The sequence below is a fragment of the Macaca fascicularis genome, chromosome 19 (genome assembly GCF_037993035.2).
Source record: "Macaca fascicularis isolate 582-1 chromosome 19, T2T-MFA8v1.1".
NCBI classification, from domain to species: domain Eukaryota; kingdom Metazoa; phylum Chordata; class Mammalia; order Primates; family Cercopithecidae; genus Macaca; species Macaca fascicularis.
In genome coordinates, this window is record NC_088393.1 from 1,394,822 (window position 1) to 1,414,018 (window position 19,197).

The 19,197-nt window shown below is 58.4% G+C and overlaps 2 protein-coding genes across 2 annotated transcripts; both read left to right on the forward strand.

Annotated features, from left to right (window-relative positions):
* The first annotated feature begins 395 nt into the window (after nucleotides 1–395).
* Nucleotides 396–4,499, forward strand: AZU1 (azurocidin 1). The gene is made up of 5 exons (XM_005587336.5): nucleotides 396–464; nucleotides 774–930; nucleotides 1,907–2,051; nucleotides 2,897–3,130; nucleotides 4,210–4,499. The coding sequence occupies exons 1-5, from the start codon at nucleotides 407–409 to the stop codon at nucleotides 4,366–4,368; spliced, it is 753 nt and encodes a 250-aa protein (XP_005587393.3). The 5' UTR covers nucleotides 396–406; the 3' UTR covers nucleotides 4,369–4,499.
* Nucleotides 4,500–12,988: 8,489 nt separating this feature from the next.
* Nucleotides 12,989–19,127, forward strand: PRTN3 (proteinase 3). Its single transcript, XM_005587337.4, has 5 exons — nucleotides 12,989–13,065; nucleotides 14,520–14,685; nucleotides 14,980–15,121; nucleotides 17,228–17,458; nucleotides 18,740–19,127. Exons 1-5 carry the CDS (start codon nucleotides 12,999–13,001, stop codon nucleotides 18,908–18,910), a joined length of 777 nt encoding a protein of 258 aa, XP_005587394.3. The 5' UTR covers nucleotides 12,989–12,998; the 3' UTR covers nucleotides 18,911–19,127.
* The last annotated feature ends 70 nt before the right edge of the window (nucleotides 19,128–19,197 follow it).

Below are 19,197 nucleotides of genomic sequence, written 5' to 3' on the forward strand. Positions count from 1 at the left end.
TGCCAGCTCCACTGCCCTGAGCTGCCCTGGTGCCAGGCCCAGTGGGCAGTGGTGGAGCCCCAGTGGCTTGGGATGGGGAGACCGGGACTCTGAGCTGGCAGCGTGGCTGGTGTCTGCTGGGTGCCACTGCATTCCCGCCGTGTGCTGGGCCCCGGGATCCACTGGTTCCTGTCACCCTCATCTGCCCCTGAGGGTGCGGCCATCTTCTAGAAGGGGAAACTGAGGGTCAGCGTGGGACGTCAGGGGAGCCCAGGCTGGCCCGGGGAGCAGTTGGCAGTGAAGGCCTTGGGCAACTTCCCGTGTTCCCACTGAGTGGGGCTGTCCCTGGGCCTGGGCGGGGACGCCGCCAACTGCCGAGGCCCGCGTATAAGGGCGGCCGCCGCCTTAGCCACAGAGCTGCTCTGCCATGACCCGGCTGACGGTCCTGGCCCTGCTGGCTGGTCTTCTGGTGTCCTCGAGGGCCGGTGAGTGCCTGTGTGTGCCAGGTGGTCCCCAGTCTGTGCTGGGGGCCCGGCTGCCGGGGCAGAGCTCAGACTCAAGGCACAGAGAAGGCAAGCGGCTTGGCCTGGGTCACACAGCCATCCCGGCCGGGACAGTCCCGGAGGGTGTGTGGGACTCAGGGCCCACCTGTCCTTTTAGGGAGTGGGACGATGGGGGAGGGTGGGTCCTCCTGTAGCCCCACTGTGTGGATGGAGCTGGGGCTGGAGCTTCACACGCCCTCCCGGCCACTGAGTGGGTTCTCCGGGATCTCAGAGCTGCCTCCCCCGACCCAGGCTCCAGCCCCCTGGCGGACATCGTGGGCGGCCGGAAGGCGAGACCCCGCCAGTTCCCGTTCCTGGCCTCCATCCAGAATCAAGGAAGGCACTTCTGCGGGGGTGCCCTGATCCATCCCCGCTTCGTGATGAGCGCGGCCAGCTGCTTCCGAAACCAGTGAGGCGGGCCTGGGGAGGGGGTCTGGGGGGCACTGGGGCTCAGAGAAGGGGCTTGGGGGGCTTAGGGGATTCAGTAGGGGTGCTTGGTACGTGAGGAGGGGAGGGGGTTGTAAAAGGAGGGGCTCAGGAAAAGGAGGGGGCTTGGAGGGAGAAATGGGGAATGAGTTGAGGAGGGACCCAAGGATATTGGGGGACTCAGATGGAGGAAGCCCAGAGAAGGGAAGGGGTTCAGATGGAGGAGGTTCAGAGAAGGGAAGGGGGTCAGATGGAGGAAGCCCAGAGAAGGGAAGGGGCTCAGATGGAGGAGGCCTAGAGAAGGGAAGGGACTCAGATGGAGGAGGGCCAGAGAAGGGAAGAGGTTCAGATGGAGGAGGGCCAGAGAAGGGAAGAGGGTCAGATGGAGGAGGCTCAGAGAAGGGAAGGGACTCGGATGGAGGAGGGCCAGAGAAGGGAAGGGGCTCAGATGGAGGAGGCCCAGAGAAGGGAAGAGGGTCAGATGGAGGAGGCCCAGAGAAGGGAAGGGTGTCAGATGGAGGAGGCTCAGAGAAGGGAAGGGGGTCAGATGGAGGAGGCTCAGAGAAGGGGAAGAGCTCAGATGGAGGAGGCCCAGAGAAGGGAAGGGGGTCAGATGGAGGAGGTTCAGAGAAGGGAAGGGACTCAGATGGAGGAGGGCCAGAGAAGGGAAGGGACTCAGATGGAGGAGGCCCACAGAAGGGAAGAGGGTCAGATGGAGGAGGTTGAGAGAAGAGAAGGGACTCAGATGGAGGAGGGAGGAGGCTCAGAGAAAGGAAGGGACTCAGGATGGGGAGGGGGCCCTGGAGGGTCTCGGCTCCGCTTCTGTAAAAGGAGGGGAGTTTTCAGGGTGAAGGAATTCAGTCTTCAGGCTGGATCCCCCCTAATTTGCAAGCCGGCTTGCCCCGTGCCCAGGCCCCAGCCTGGTGTCCTCCCTCTGCCCTTTCCTCCACTGCTCTCAGGAACCCCGGGACTGTCACCGTGGTGCTGGGCGCCTATGACCTGAGGCGGCGGGAGAGGCAGTCCCGCCAGACGTTTTCCATCAGCAGCATGAGTGAGAACCGCTATGACCCCCAGCAGAACCTGAACGACCTGGTGCTGCTTCAGGTGAGAGGCTGGTGTGGGGCTCACGCCTGTGGCCCCAGCACCTCAGGAGGCCGACATTAGCCAGGGAAACACGTTCAAACTCGGTCTCTACGAAAAAACAAGGGCATGGTGGCTCACGACTGTAATCCCAGCATTTTGGGAGGCTGAGGCAGGTGGATCATGAGGTCAGGAGTTCGAGACCAGCCTGGCCAACATGGTGAAACCCCGTCTCTACTAAAAATACAAAAATTAGTCGGGCGTGGTGGCGGGCGCCTGTAGTCCCAGCTACTCAGGAGGCTGACGCAGGAGAATTACTGGAACCCAGGAGGTTGAGGCTGCAGTGAGCTGAGATTGCGCCATTGCACTCCCGCCTGGGCGACAGAGCCAGGCCCTGTCTCAAAAAAAACTTACAAAAAAAAAAAAAAAGAAAGAAAAAAAAAGAAAAACAGCAAAACACACAGATGTACCACAGTGCACGTACGGAGCCTCCTGTTGGTGGAAACTGACGCCATTTTCAGACGCTTTCGTTGTAACAGAACCAAGTGAATGTTTTTCATTTTTGATTTTTTCTTTGAGAAAATGATAAAATGATCTCAAAAATAATATAAAAAAATTTTAAAAGTAGAGAGGGGGGGTTTCACCTTGTTGGCCAGGCTGGTCTCAAACTCCTGGCCTCAAGGGATCCTCCCACCTTGGTCTCCCAACGTGCTAATACAGGCACGAGCCACCGCGCCCGGCACCTGCCGGGAATTAAATGCAAACCACTTACAGACTACAATTCATGTCCCTGACACTCCTGCTGCCAGGGGGCCCATGAGGCTCCAGTTCCCAGGGCCACCCTTCCCTGACTCCGTTTCCTTCCCCAGCTGGACCGCGAGGCCAACATCACCAGCAGCGTGGCAATACTGGCACTGCCCCTGCAGAACGCCACGGTGGAAGCCGGCACCAGATGCCAGGTGGCCGGCTGGGGGACCCGGCGTAGTGGGGGGCGTCTCTCTCGTTTTCCCAGGTTCGTCAACGTGACCGTGACCCCCGAGGACCAGTGTCGTCCCAATAACGTGTGCACCGGTGTGCTCGCCCGCCGGGCCGGCATCTGCAATGTAAGTGCTCCCCGTGGCGGGAGGAGGGGTCTGGAGAGGTAATGAGCTCTCCATGGCAGGAGAAAGCAAGTTCAGGCTGAGGACGGCACAGGAGGGGGCCTCAGGATGGAGCATTTTAACAGTATGAGAAAAAGTATCTCTCTTTTTTTTTTTTTTGAGACGGAGTCTCGCTCTGTCACCCAGGCTGGAGTGCAGTGGCCGGATCTCAGCTCACTGCAAGCTCCGCCTCCCGGGTTCACGCCATTCTCCTGCCTCAGCCTCCCGAGTAGCTGGGACTACAGGCGCCCGCCACCTCGCCCGGCTAGTTTTTTTTTGTATTTTTTAGTAGAGACGGGGTTTCACTGTGTTAGCCAGGATGGTCTCGATCTCCTGACCTCGTGATCCACCCGTCTCGGCCTCCCAAAGTGCTGGGATTACAGGCTTGAGCCACCGCGCCCGGCCCCTCTTTTTTTTTTTTTTTTTTTTTTTTTGAGATGGAGTCTCCTTGCTCTTGTCACCCAGGCTGGAGTGCAGTAGGATGATCTCGGCTCACTGCAACCTCCGCCTCCCAGGTCCGAGCGATTCTCCTGCCTCAGCCTGCTGAGTAGCTGGGATTACAGGCGCCCGCCACCACGCCCGGCTAATTTTGTATTTTTAGTAGAGACGGGGTTTCTCCATGTTGGTCAGGCTGGTCTCGAACTCCTGACCTCATGATCCGCCCACCTCGGCCTCCCAAAGTGTTGGGATTACAGGCGTGAGCCACCGCACCTGGCTGAGAAACAGTATCTATCAAACGTTAACGTCTGTGCTGGGGGTTGGGGACCCAGCCGGCACGGTAGAGCCGGACATTGAGGGACTCAGGTGTGTGACTGCCAGGGGAGGGGCACCTGGCCCAGCCTGGAGGTGCCAGGAAACTTCAGAAAGCAGCTGGTCCCAAATTCCACTAGGAGTTAACCAGGGCAGAGAGAGAACAGCTGTGCAAAGGCCCTGGGGCTGGATCAGGACTTGTAGGTTCCAGGAGCGGCAAGAGGGCTCTGCAGTTCTGGGGTGGCGCGGGAGCCGGGCCCAGGGACGCCCTGACACAGCTGCCACCTGCCCAGGGAGACGGGGGCACCCCCCTCATCTGCGACGACCTGGGGCACGGCGTGGCCTCCTTCTCCGTGGGGCCCTGTGGCCGAGGCCCCGACTTCTTCACCCGAGTGTCGGTTTTCCGAGACTGGATCGATGGTGTTCTCAACGGGGGACCAGTGCCAGCCTAGGGGGGCCTGTGACCTCCCAAAGAGCCCAGCCCTGCCCTCCGCGCCTCCCGCGCTCCGAACCCACCTCCCACGGCCCCGCCCCTGCCCCGCTCCGGCCGGCGTGGCCCTGGCTGTAATAAAGAAGCCAATCTCGCCTCTGCTTCTGGTTTCTGTTCATCAGGGAGGGCTGTGGGGAGGTGTGAGCGGCACCTTCACGGACCTCAGGGGCACCCACGCCAGGCACGCTGCCTGTGCAGACGTTCAGGGATCCCCTGGAAGCAGGGCCTGGTGTTATCTCCACCGGACAGCGGGGTGTTGGGGGAGGCCCAGGTTCCGAGAGGTTGGGTGGCTGCCCTGAGGTCACACAGCTTTGAACCCGAATCTGTGAGACTGTAGTCCCTCTTCCCACATCTCATCCTGCTGGAGAACATATCACACAGCTCCGTGGGCAACGCCAGAACACGCAGGAGAGGCGGGCGCGGTGGCTCACGCCTGTTATCCCGGCACTTTGGGAGGCTGAGGCGGGCGGATCACCTGAGGTCAGGAGTTCAAGACCAGCCTGGCCAACCTGGTGAAACCCCATCTCTACAAAAATACAAAAATTAGCCAGGCATGATGGCAGGCGCCTGTAGTCCCAGCTACTCAGGAGGCTGAGGCAGGAGAATCACTTGAACCCAGGAGGCGGAGCTTGCAGGGAACCGAGATGGCGCCATTGCACTCCAGCCTGGGCAACAGAGTGAGACTCTGTCTCAAAAAAAAAAAAAAAGAAAACCCACAGGAGAGAACGGGAAACATTTGCCTCTTGGATCCAATACAAACCGAGTAAAACATGAATACGAAATAATAAATATAATTGTATATATAAGTGATACAGAGTAAAATATGAATCTGATGGCTGGGCGTGGAAAACGCAGGAGAGGCGGGCGCAGTGGCTCACGCCTGTTATCTCAGCACTTTGGGAGGCCAAGGTGGGAGCCCCGGAGGTTGAGATCAGCCTAGGCAACAGAGTGAAACCACGTCTCTACAAAAATAATTTTAAAAATGCCGGGCGTGGTGGCTCACACCTGTAATCCCAGCACTTTAGGAGGCTGAGGTGGGCGGATCACGAGGTCAGGAGATCGAGACCAGCCTGGCTAACATGGTGAAACCCCGTCTCTACTAAAAAAAATACAAAAAACTAGCCGGGCGAGGTGGCGGGCGCCTATAGTCCCAGCTACCCAGGAGGCTGAGGCAGGAGAATGGCGTAAACCCGGGAGGCGGAGCTTGCAGTGAGCTGAGATCCGGCCACTGCGCTCCAGCCTGGGCCACGACAGAGCAAGACTCCGTCTCAAAAAAAAATAAAAAAAATAAAAAAAATAAAAATAAAAATACAAAAAATTAGTCGGACGTGGTGGCACGTGCCTGTAATCCCAGCTACTCGGGAGACTGAGGAGGAGAATCGCTTGAACCCAGGAGGTGGAGGTTGCAATGAGCCAAGATTGAGCCACTGCACTCCAGCCTGGGGGATAGAGTGAGACTCTGTCTCATAAAATAAAATAAAATAAAATAAAACAAAATAAAACGAAGCATGCAATTCAATGGTGTTTGGTACACTCACAATGTTGTGTGGTCACGACCTCTGTTGAGTTCCAGAATATTCCATCACCCCCAAAGGAATCCGTGTCCCCCTCAGCCGTCACTCCCTGTCCCCTCCCCAGTCCGCGGCACCCAGGCGTCCTCTTCCTGTCTCCGTGGATGGGCCTGTCCTGGACGGTTCATAGCAATGGGATCACACACTGCGTGGTGTTTCGTGTCTGGCGTCTCTCACATGGCGTGATATCCTCACGGTGCATCCGTGCTGTGGCCTGGGTCAGAGCCTGGCTCCTTTTCACGGCCGCGTCATGTTCCAGCACGTGGAGGGCCACGCTGTGCTGATGGACGCCCCCGTGGATGGACGTCTGAGCCTCTCCACTTCCAGCAGCTGTGACTGTCAGTGCTGTGGACACTCGTGTGCAGGTCTGTGTTGGAAACTCCTGCTTTTCTTTCTTTTGTGGGTATAACAGGTCCTCCTTTTTTTTTTTTTTTTTTTTTTTGGGACGGAGTCTGTCTCTGTTGCCCGGGCTGGAGTGCAGTGGTGCAATCTCGGCTCACTGCAAGCTCCGCCTCCCGGGTTCACGCCATTCTCCCGCCTCAGCCTCCTGAGGAGCTGGGGCTACAGGTGCCGCCACCACGCCTGCTAATGTTTTGTATTTTTAGTAGAGACGGGGTTTCACCGTGTTAGCCAGGATGGTCTCTATCTCCTGACCTCGCAATCCGCCCGCCTCAGCCTCGCAAAGTGCTGGGATTACAGGCGTGAGCCACTGCACTCGGCCAACAGGTCCTCTTTACAGAGGGGGAAGCTGAGGCCTAGAGAGGGGGCCAGTGGCTCAGGAGGCCAGCTGGTGGGGGCCCTGCTTGAGCTTGGAGAGGCGAAGCCACTGACTGACCATTGTTCAGATGGGGAAACTGAGGCCCAAGGCAGGATTGAGGTTCAAGGGCTTCTGGTGTCCCTGGCTTGGGGCCACGTCCAGTCATGAAGGTCTCCCTGCTGGTATGCGATCCTTTTCCTGCTAGGGGCGGTTTCCGCCCTCCTCTCTCCGGCCCCTCTTGCTCCCCCATCCTGGGCCCACGGGTGCTGGTCTCAGGTTCCCCTGGCAGGGGTCAGCCCAACTCGAGGGCCCTCAGTGCGGAGCTGTGCGTGACTGTGGGCGGCCTCAGATTTCAGGGACATAGAACGGGGTCCCATCCGTGGTCCCACCCCCAACCCTGCAGCCCTGTCCAGGCTCCGCCCTCAGCCCCCCAACCCTGCAGCACTGTCCAGGCTCTGCCCTCAGCCCCCAACCCTGCAGCCCTGTCCAGGCTCCGCCCACAGGCCCCCACCCTGCAGCCCTGTCCAGGCTCCGCTCTCAGCCCCCCAACCCTGCAGCACTGTCCAGGCTCTGCCCTCAGACCCCCAACCCTGCAGCCCTGTCCAGGCTCTGCCTGCAGCCCCCCAGCCTCACAGCCCTGTCCAGGACACGCTCACAGCCCCCACCCTGCAGCCCTGTCCAGGCCCGGCCACGTGCAGCCTCCCGGCAGACCCAGGTGTGCTCAGGCTAAAACCAGCGGTTCTGTTTCCTCTCACCAGCCCGCTACCCCGCCCCACTCACTGGTGTCTTGGGAAGGTTTTTAAATTTGGGGAATTCTCGGTACAGATTGTGAAATGTCTGGGCTTGGCTTACAAATCCCGCGAGGGGCATCAGAGGACAGGCGGGTGGATGGGCCTGGGGGGTGTGGAAGGCGGCCGGGCGTCGGGTCCCCAAGGACATGGGAAGGTCAACAGTCAGCACAAAACACACAAAACACAACCGGGGCGAGGCTGAGCCTCACGGGCGAGTCAGCATCTTCCCATCACTCAGGGAGAGAAGATTTTCCTTTTATAAAGAGGAGAGGAAAGGAGGCCGGGCCCAGCGGCTCACGCCTGTAATCCCAGCACTTTGGAGGCCGAGGCGGGCGGATCATTGGAGGCCAGGAGTTCGAGACCAGCCTGGCCAACAAGGTGAAACGCTGTCTCTACTAAAAATACAAAAATTAGCCGGGCACATGCCTGTAATCCCAGCTACTTGGGAGCCTGAGGCAGGAGAATTGCTTGAACCCAGGAGGTAGAGGTTGTAGTGAGCCGAGGTCATGCCATTGCACTCCAGCCTGGGCAACAAGAGTGAGACTGCATCTCAAAAACAACAAAGAAAGAAAGAAAGAAAGAAAGAAAAAGAAAGGAGAGGCCGGGCGCGGTGGCTCAAGCCTGTAATCCCAGCACTTTGGGGGGCCGAGGCGGGCGGATCACAAGGTCAGGAGATCGAGACCACAGTGAAACCCCGTCTCTACTAAAAATACAAAAAATTAGCCGGGCGCGGTGGCGGCGCCTGTAGTCCCAGCTACTCAGGAGGCTGAGGCAGGAGAATGGCGGGAACCCGGGAGGCGGAGCTTGCAGTGAGCCGAGATCGCGCCACTGCACTCCAGCCTGGGCGACAGAGCGAGACTCCGTCTCAAAAAAAAAAAAAAAAAAAGGAGAGGAGAGAAAGAGAGAACAAGAGAGATGGAGAGACAGACACAGAGAGACACAAACACAGAGACGAAGAGACAGATATAGGGAGACAGAGACAGAGCGAGACAGAGAGACAGAGACAGAGAGGGAGACAGAAAGAGGGCGGGGAGAGAAACAGAGACACAGGCCTCAGCCTCCTACACCCTCCCTCCCCTGGGTCTCCCCTCAGCCCGGGCGGCCCCACCTGCGATCCCTGAAGCCGTTACCGGTTGCAACACCCACAGTTGGCACAGGAAGGGGCCCCCACTACCTCTGCCCCCAGGCCGACCCCTGCAGAGCCCCCAGCATGTTCCACGGAGCCCTCCCTGCTACCCGCTCCAAGCGCTCCTGTCACCCTGGCCCGTGCCTTCCCCGCCCGTCTCTGTGCCTTGGCACGTGGGTCCCCCCAGGACGCACGGGGGAGCCTGGAGGACCCGGGGCCCGCAGGACCGTGCCGGGACGCTCCAGTCAGGACCCGGCTGCATCAGCCTTTCGTGGAAACAGATCCTGAGGGGGAAGCACATGTACAGTGAGGACGGGGGCAGCTCCCCGGGCGCCTCTCGCGTGTGCTAGATCCAGCAGTATGTGTGCACGCGTCCGTCTTTTCTTTTTTTGGTTGACAGCTTTACTGAGACGTCCTTTACACACAACAAACAATTCACCCACTTAACGATTTGGGGGTGACCAGATGGTGGGGGAGGATCGCTGGAGCCCAGGAGTTCCAGACCAGCCTGGGCAGCATAGAAAGACCCCTCTCTATTTTGTTTTGTTTTGTTTTGTTTTGTTTGTTTTTTGAGATGGAGTTTTGCTCTTGTCACCCAGGCTGGAGTGCAGTGGTGTGATCTCAGCTCACTGCAAGCTCCACCTCTCGGATTCAGGCCATTCTCCTGCCTCAGCCTCCCGAGTAGCTGGGACTTCAGGTGCCCACCACCATGCCCGGGTAATTTTTTGTATTTTTTTTTAGTAGAGGTGGGGTTTCACCGTGTTAGCCAGGATGGTCTTGATCTCCCGACCTCGTGATCCGACCGTCTCGGCCTCCCAAAGTGCTGACATTACAGGCGTGAGCCACAGCGCCCGGCCGAGAATAACCCTTTCATTTTGAGACAGTGTCTCATTCTTTCTCCCATGCTGGAGTGCGGTGATGCAATCTCGACCCACTGCAACCTCTGCCTCCCAGGTTCAAGCAATTCTCCTGCCTCAGCCTCCCAAGTAGCTGGTATTACAGGCACCTGCCACCACACCTGGGTAATTTTTGTATTTTTAGTAGAGTCAGGGTTTCATCATGTTGCCCAGGGTGGTCTTGAACTCCTGACCTCGTGATCCATCTGCCTCAGCCTCGCAAAATGCTGGGGTTACAGGCGTGAGCCACCGCACTCGGCCAGAGCTCTAGTTCTTTAATAGGCATCAGGTTGGTCACGGTGGCTCATGCCTGTGATCCCAGCATCTGGGGAGGCTGAGGCAGGAGAGTCACTGAAAGCTGGCAGTTCAAGACCAGCTGGGGCAACACAGCAAGACTCCGTTTCTACAAAAAGTTAAACAGCCAACCAAAAAAAGAAAGAAAAACTTTAACTGGACATGGTGGAGTGTACCTGTGGTCCCAGCTACTTGGGGGCTGAGGCAGGAGAATTGCTTGAGCCCCGGAGGTCGAGGCTGCAGTGAGCCATGATTGCGCCGCTGCACTGCAGCCTGGGTGACGCAGCCAGACCCTGTCTCAAAAAATATATATGTATATTATAAAATATATATTATATAATATAAATAATATACATGTTACATATTGTATGTATACATATATGTTATATACACATGTTATAATATATACATTAATATTATAGCCAGGCGCAGTGGCTCACACCTGTGTTCCCAGCACTTTGACAGGATTACAGGCGGGTCACCGGAGGTCAGGAGTTCGAGACCAGCCTGGCCAATATAGTGAAACCCCGTCTTTACTAAAAATACAAAAAGAGGCTGGGCGCGGTGGCTCAAGCCTGTAATCCCAGCACTTTGGGAGGCCGAGACGGGTGGATCACGAGGTCAGGAGATCGAGACCAACCTGGTGAACATGGTGAAACCCCGTCTCTACTAAAAAATACAAAAGCTAGCCGGGCGAGGTGGCGGCGCCTGTAGTCCCAGCTACTCGGGAGGCTGAGGCAGGAGAATGGCGTGAACCCGGGAGGCGGAGCTTGCAGTGAGCTGAGATCCGGCCACTGCAACTCCAGCCCGGGAGACAGAGCGAGACTCCGTCTCAAAAAAAAAAAAAAAAAATACAAAAAGAAAAAAAAAATGGCCGGGCTTGGTGGCGGGCGCCTGTAATCCCAGCTACTCAGGAGGCTGAGGCAGGAGAATTGTTTGAACCCGGGAGATGGAGGCTGCAGTGAGCCGAGATGGCACCACTGCACTCCAGCCTGGGCAACAGGGTGAGACTCTGTCTCAGAAAAAAAAAAAAAAAAAGGCGGGGGAAACAGTAACTGGACAGTGCAGGAACTGGCAGACACCCTGACCACGTGGCCAAGGCTATCATCATCAGCACCAGACAGGCCGAAGCCGTGGGCTCCTAGGTGGGGGCCCGAGACAGATACACACCGCGCCCGGGGCTCCCTCCACCGAGCCCTGAGGCAACCGGGGACCATCACCACGGAGGGACGCTCCGCAGAGCGACCACCAGCTCCCCTCAACACCCCGTGGGCTGTGGGAGGGCAGAGGGACTGCGCCCATCAGAGGAGACCCTGGCAGCTGAAGATGGGCGACGTGGGCACCCAGGACCCGGCAAAGGGCGGCCGGCGACACTCAGAGGGCCCGGGGCCGAGGGGACCGTTTCCAATCGATGTTCACGCCCTGGGTTCGATCACGGCCTCAGAGTTGAGCAACAGGACAGAATTTAGGGAAGCTGGGGGAGGGAGTCCGGGGGGCGGAAGGGAGTCTGGACCCTTTGGACTTCTGTAAGTGTGAAATCGTTTCCAAATGAAACGTTAAAAAGGTTTTGTTTTTTTTTTGGTCTCCAAGTTCATTCAATGCTTCTCTCTATGTCACTGTAGGTTTAAACTGTTCAGTTATAAATAAATAATATTATCCTCTGTCCTGGGCTTTCCCCCGTTCCCGGCACCGCAGACATGGGGGCTCTATTGTTCTCTGGGGTGGGGCCATCCTGGTCATCGCAGGCCCTGCCAGGAGCTCCCTCCAAGTCGTGACAACCACAGATGTCTCCATACCTCACCCAGGGACCCCTGGGGGCAGAATCACCCCAGGCTTAGTGGATTCCACGGACGCCCTAGAGACTCTGCGTCCCATGATCCTCTGCCCTGCCGAGGTCCCAGGAGGCTGCACACATTGAAATCCGCGCCCTGAGTGGGGAGGGAGAGAGGAGGTGAATCCCAGGAGCTGGGGTCCCCCTGGTTTACGCCGTACGCCCCGTCAGGAGTTTATTCTGGTGTCTGGTGTGACCGGGGGCAGACTCCATTTTTTATTTTTATTTTTATTTATTTATGTTTTAAGATGGAGTCTTGCTCTGTCACCCAGTCTGGAGTGCAATGGCTCGATCTCGGCTCACTGCAACCTTCGCCTCCCAGGTTCAAGGGATTCTCCTGCCTCAGCCTCCAGAGTAACTGGGACTACAGGCGCCCGCCACTACGCTCGGCTAATTTTTGTATTTTTAGTAGAGATGGGGTTTCGCCATGTTGGTCAGGCTGGTCTTGAACTCCTGACCGCAGGTGATCCACCCGCCTCAGCCTCCCAAAGTGCTGGGATTACAGGCGTGAGCCACCACACCTGGCCATTTTTTTTCCGCAAATAATGAACACAGGGTTTCTCCCCTGGGCACTGTGGACATCGGGGCCGGATCCTTCTCTGGGGCGCTGTGGACACTGGGTCCGGATCCTTCTCTGGGGTGCTGTGGACACTGGGTCCAGATCCTTCTCTGGGGTGGGCCCGTCCTGGACACTGCAGCGTGCTCGGCATCATCCTTGGCCTCCACCCACTCCATGCCCGGAGCCCCCCCTCGTCGTGACAGCCACAGGTGTCCCCAGACCTCGCCCAGGGTCCCCTTGGGGCAGAATCACCCCTTGATTGAGAATCGTGGCCTTAAAGGGGGAACAAAACCCCCAGACAAAAGCTGGCAGGAGGATGTTCGCTGGGGCTTCAGGCACTGAGGTCACTCGTGGGCCCCCGCCCTCCCCAGCTCCGCATCCTGTCCCCTGCGCCTGTCGGTTTCCAGCTCACCCACCCACGGGACACGGCTGTCACGGCCCGCTTTGTGGGGGCCACAGGGACCTCATCAGGGAGGCATCTCCTTGTGGGTGGCACGTGGGTGTGTGTGGTGCTGAGGGCTGTGGCCATGTTGCCCACCTGGCCAGGGACCCCCGACTTGGGTGGGTGAGAGTCAGCCTCCCCGCCCCCACGAAGTTCAGGACCTTGAGTCCAAAGCCCCCGCGTCCTCCCTGGAGTCCGTTCTGACTCCCAGGCTCCCAAGGCAAAAGGAGGAAGTGGGGACCCAGCCTGGGCGTTGGGCAACCCAACAGCCTCTGCCATTGGGCTATAAGAGGAGCTTGACCGTGGGTGCACCCTGGACCCCACCATGGCTCCCAGCCACCAGCCCCCCAGCCCTGCCCTGGCGTCCGTGCTGCTGGCCTTGCTGCTGAGTGGTGAGTGAGCCACGTGCCCGCCCGTCCAGCCTCCGTGGCCCGGTGGATTCTGGGGAAATATCCACCACGAGGTCCATCCAAAGCCCTCCTGGCACAGCTGGGGAAACTGAGGCAGGGTCAGGGGAGACTCCACTCACTGCTCGGGACCACCGCTTGCAGGGGCGGGGAGGACAAGGGCAAGGGGGACCCCCGGCCGTTTGACTCAGTTGCCCATCTGTACAATGGTCTAAAGCCAGTCCTTTCCTCCTGGGGAGCTGTTTTGAGAATTACCTATAACAAGCGAATTCCTGGACAGCACCCGGCCTTCAGCAAACGCTCAGTGAATATGCATGAATGAATGAATGAGTGAGTGAGTGAGTGAAAGGGTCAAGGAGTTAGTGATGCCGGAATCAGGGGAAAAAGAGAGCATGGGGCCCCTCAGGTCCCTATCCTGAGGGCAATTTTCTTTTTTTCTTTCTTTCTTTTTTTTTTTTTTGAGACAAGAGTCTCACTCTGTCGCCCAGGCTGGAGTGTAGTGGCGCCATCTCAGCTCACTGAACCCGGGAGGTTCACGCCATTCTCCCGGGTTCACACCATTCTCCTGCCTCAGCCTCCCGAGTAGCTGGGACTACAGGCGCCCGCCACCTCGCCCGGCTAGTTTTTTGTATTTTTTTTTTTTAGTAGAGACGGGGTTTCACCGTGTTAGCCAGGATGGTCTCGATCTCCTGACCTTGTGATCCACCCGTCTCGGCCTCCCAAAGTGCTGGGATTACAGGCTTGAGCCACTGCGCCCGGCCCTTTTTTCTGTTTTTTGAGACGGAATCTCACTCTGTTGTCCAGGCTGGAGTGCGGTGGTGCGATCTCGGTTCACTGCAACCTCTGCCTCCTGGATTCAAGCGATTCTCCTGCCTCAGCCTCCCACGCAGCTGAGATTACAGGTGTGAACCGCCACACCTAACTTTTTTTTTCCTTGAGACGGAGTCTCACTCTGTCGTCCAGGCTGCAGTGCAGCGGCGCCATCTCGGCTCACTGCAAGCTCCGCCTCCCGGGTTCAGGCCATTCTCCTGCCTCAGCCTCCCGAGTAGCTGGGACCACAGGCGCCGCCACCACACCCTTCTAATTTTTTGTATTTTTAGCAGAGACGGGGTTTCACCGTGTTAGCCAGGCTGGTCTCGATCTCCTGACCTCGTGATCCACCCGCCTCGGCCTCCCAAAGTGCTGGGATGACAGGCGTGAGCCACCGGCCTGGTCTGCGTCTTGGAAGCTTTCCTGACCCTCAGGACTGAAAACAGCCGCCTGTTTTTTTTTTTTTTTTTTTTTGCGCCTTTGCAATAACCCCCGGCCCGGGCGCTGGGTCCTCCCCACCAGCCGGCAGGCGCTGAGGGGGTTGCAGACGGGGAGACCCCCGGGGCTGCTCTGCCATCCCCCCTTCCCCTGCAGCCTGGGGGCTCCCTGACGCCTGGACTCCCCCGCAGGTGCTGCCCGGGCTGCGGAGATCGTGGGCGGACGCGAGGCGCAGCCACACTCCAGGCCCTACATGGCCTCGCTGCAGATACAGAGGGTCCTGGGCAGCCACTTCTGCGGGGGCACCTTGATCCACCCCAGCTTCGTGCTGACGGCCGCGCACTGCCTGCAGGAAATGTGAGGGTCCCTCCCCAGCGCCGTCCGTCCGCCCCGGCCTCTTCCTCCAGCCCCGGCCGGGCCGCTGTCCCTCTGCCCGGGGAGGACCCGGCTGAGTCCCGGCTGCTGACCCCAGGCCCCTCGCGCGTGGGCAGCTGTGGGAGCGGGGAGAGCCGGGGCAGCGCTCTGGGGGTCCCCGGGGACAGGGTCGCCGCGGGAGGGGGTCTGTGGCTGCTCCGCCGGCCTCGGGAAGGGCCCGGTGCGGGGCGCAGCGCGTGTCCAGGGCGCCGAGGAGTGACCGCGCCACCCCCGCAGCCCCCACCACCTGGTGAACGTGGTGCTCGGAGCCCACAACGTGCGCACGCAGGAGCCCGGCCAGCAGCACTTCTCGGTGGCGCAGGTGTTTCAGAACAACTACGACGCTGAGAACAAACTCAACGACGTTCTCCTCATCCAGGTGCGCGGGCAGGGCCGCCAGGGAGGGCTCCGGGGCCCCCATTCCTTCAGCAAGCATTCATTGAGCACCCACTGTATACTGGGCCACGACCGAGGCCGCTGCAGCCTGGGTCCGGTGGCACTGGGGGGAGAGACCGCTCTGTGGACACCAGGCCCCTCCTCCTCCCCGCCTCTCCCCTGGCTGTGCCTCTGCCCGGTGTGCTGTTCCCCCAGAAACCCAGGTACCCTTGCCTCCTCTGGCATCTCCCCTGACCCCACTTGAAGTGGCAAGGACAGCCACAGCCCTCCCCGATTCACTGTTCTCCACTGAACCGTGTGCTCCTCTCAGTCACCCAGCGCTCCTGGCCTCCTCTCACCCCGAAAGACCATCTCCCCAGGTCAGAGGATTTTTGTCTGTGTTGTTCACTATCAGACTCATATGGCTTAGAACAGGACTGGGCATACAGGTGGTGCTCAGTAAGTGCTTGGGGCTGGGCACTGTGGCTCATGCCTGTAATCCCAGTACTTTGGGAGGCCGGGATGGGAGGATCACTTGAAGCCAGGAGTTTGAGAGCAGCCTGACCAACCTAGTCAGACCCCATCTCTATAAAAGACTTTTTTTTATTTTTTTTATTTTTTTGAGACAGAGTCTCACTCTGTCATCCAGGCTGGAGTGCAATGGCTCGGTGTCGGCTCACAGCAACCTCCGCCTCCCAGGTTCAAGCGATTCTCGTGCCTCAGTTTCCTGAGTAGCTGGGATTACAGGCACGCACCACCACGCTTGGCTAATTTTTGTACTTTTAGTGGAGACGGTGTTTTGCCATGTTGGCCAGGCTGGTCTTGAACTCCTGACCTCAAGTGATCTGCCCTCCTGAGCCTCCCAAAGTGCTGGGATTGTAGGCGGGAGCCACCACGCCCGGACTACAAAAGAAAAATTTAAAAATCAACTGGTCATGGTAGCATGCGCCCAGCTACTCATGAGCTGAGACGGGAAGATCACTTGAGCCCAGGAGGTTGAGGCTGCAGTGAGCTGTGATCGCGCCACTACACTCCAGCCTGGGCGACAGAGCAAGACCCCAACTCACCAAAAAAAAGTGCTTTGAAGATGAATGAATGGGCTGGGTGTGGTGGCTCATGCCTGTAATTCCAGCACTTTGGGAGGCCAAGCCGGGCAGATCACCTGAGGTTGAGAGTTTGAGACCAGCCTGATCAACAAGGGAAACCCCATCTCTACTAAAAATACAAAAATTAGCCGGGCGTGGTGGCGCATGCCTGTAATCCCAGCTACTTGGGAGGCTGAGGCAGGAGAATTGCTTGAACCCAGGAGGCAGGGATTGCTGTGAGCCGAGATTGTGCCATTGCACTGTCGTCTGGGCAACAAGAGTGAAACTCTATCTCAAAAAAAAAAAAAAAGAGAAAGAAAGAAAGTGAGTGAGTGAATGGCCGGGCACTATGGCTCACGTTTGTAATCCCAGCACTTTGGGAGGCTGAGGAGGGCAGATCACTTGAGGTTGGGAGTTTGAGACCAGGCTGGCCACCTCACCCAACGGGAGGGCTCCGGGAGGTTGCAGTGAGCCGAGATCGCGCCACTGCACTCCAGCCTGGGTGGCAGAGCAAGACTCCATCTCAAAAAAAAAAAAAAAAGAAAAGAAAAGAAAGAAAATGAATGAATACAAATCCCAGCACTTTGGGAGGCCAAGGCGGGCGGATCACGAGGTCAGGAGATCGAGACCATCCTGGCTAACACGGTGAAACCCTGTCTTTACTAAAAATACAAAAAGAAATTAGCTGGGCGTGGTGGCGGGCGCCTGTAGTCCCAGCTACTCCGGAGGCTGAGGCAGGAGAATGGCGTGAACCTGGGAGGCGGAGCTTGCAGTGAGTCGAGATCGCGCCACTGCACTCCAGTCTGGGCGACAGAGCTAGACTCCGTCTCAAAAAAAAAAAAAAAAAAAAAAGAAAATGAATGAATACAACAGTGACAACTGGGACAAAGGGGGTCGTGGGGCCCAGGCGGAGGGAGCGGCGTGCCGTGCGTGGCATTTTGAGGCGGTGGGTGTGTGGGAGGGTGGCCTGGGCGGCCACCGTGGCGTGGGAGCAGCGTCTCACTGCCATCTGCCTTCTGCCCCAGCTGAACCGTCCGGCCAACCTCAGTGCCTCCGTGGCCACAGTCCAGCTGCCACGGCAGGACCAGCCAGTGCCCCACGGCACCCAGTGCCTGGCCATGGGCTGGGGCCGAGTGGGCACCCACGACCCCCCAGCCCAGGTCCTGCAGGAGCTCAATGTCACTGTGGTCACCTTACTGTGCCGGACACACAACGTGTGCACTTTCGTCCCTCACCGTAGTGCCGGCATCTGCTTTGTAAGTAACATCGCTCCCCGTGGCGATCCGGGCTGCCCTGAGGGGAGGAGGGCGGCGGTCAGGGTTCCACGCCACCTCCTAGCTGTGTGGCTTCATGCTGTGCCTGTCTCCGGACCTGGAAGGCAGGCACACCCAACACCCAACGGGCAGGCTCGGCGGGCTGGGGCACTCACATTGCACCTGGCTTCCTGGGTGGGTCTGGGGGTCCCTTGCCCCCCACTCCCCCCTAGGACCACAGGAAGGTGTGGGAGACCCATATGCCCTCACCTGGCGGCCCCTTCCAGAATCCAGGAGTCCAGGTATCCAGCGGGAGGCCCATAAATGCCCAGTTCCTACAAATGACCTCAGCCCCTCCCTGCTCACACTTTTTTTTTTGTTTGTTTTTGAGAGAGTGTCGCTCTGTTGTCCAGGCTGGAGTGCAGTGATGAGATCTTGGTTCACTGCAACCTCCATCTCCCGGGTTCAAGGTATTCTCCTGCCTCAGCCTCCTGAGTAGCTGGGTGCATAGATGCCTGCCACTGTGCCTGGCTAATTTTTTGGTATTTTTAGTAGAGACGCAGTTTCTCCATGTTGACCAGGCTGGTCTTGAACTCTAGGCCTCAAGTGATCCACCCATCTCGGCCTCCCAAAGTGCTGGGATTACAGGCGTGAGCCTCCGTGCCTGGCTGGTGCTCACACATGTTAAAGAAAATTCCAGAACAGCAGCGGCGGCTCACACCTGTAATCCCAGCACTTTGGGAGGCCGAAGTGGAAGGATCGCTTGAGTCCAGGAGTTTGAGACCAGCCTGGGGCAGGACGGCATCTCTACAGATAATTTAAATATTAGCCGGGTGTGGTGGTATGAGCCTTTAGGCTCAGCTACTCAGGAGGCTAAGGCAGGAGGATCGCTTGGGCCAGGCAGTTAGAGGTTGAAGTGAGCTATGATTGTGCCACCGTGCTCCAGCCTGGGCGACAGAGCGAGACCCTGTCTTGAGAGACTCGGGGAGGCTGAGGCAGGAGAATCGCTTGAACCCGGGAGGCAGAGTTTGCAGTGAGCCAAGATCGCGCCACTGCACTCCAGCCTGGATGACAGAGCGAGACTCTGTCTTAAACAAAACAGAACAAAACACAACAAAACAGGAGAAAGGGAGGAAGGAAGGGAGGGAGGGAGGGAGGGAGGGAGGGAGGGAGGGAAAGTTCCAGATTGGAAGCATTTGATTCTGAAACAGCTTGTGGTCACCCCAGCACCCGTCCTGGCTGCCTGGGGCCAGCCTGGGTGACTGACCATCCCCCATCCTCCAGGGAGACTCAGGTGGGCCCCTGATCTGTGATGGCGTCATCCAGGGAGTAGACTCCTTTGTGATCCGGGAATGTGCCACCGGCCAGTTCCCCGACTTCTTCGCGCGGGTAGCCCTCTACGTGGACTGGATCCGTTCCATACTGCGCCGCGTGGGGGCTGAGGGCCGCCCCTGAGCCGCCCCCACAGCGCTGGCCGGGACCCGAGCCCGGCTGCAAACCCTGGAGGGGGATCTTTGGACAGAAGCAGCTCTTCTCCGAACACTGCCTCCTCCACCCGGGTCCGGGGCGGCCCCACCCGTCCCACCACACTGCCTCCCTCGGGGCTCCGGGAGACAGGCCGGCCCTGCACCTCTCCCCGCCGTGACCTCAATAAACTAAACGTTGAAACTCCCCCCGGCTCCTGTCTGTCCTTCCCACATAGGGAGGGGAGGGGAACTGCCCAGAGGTCCCCAGGGTTCAAG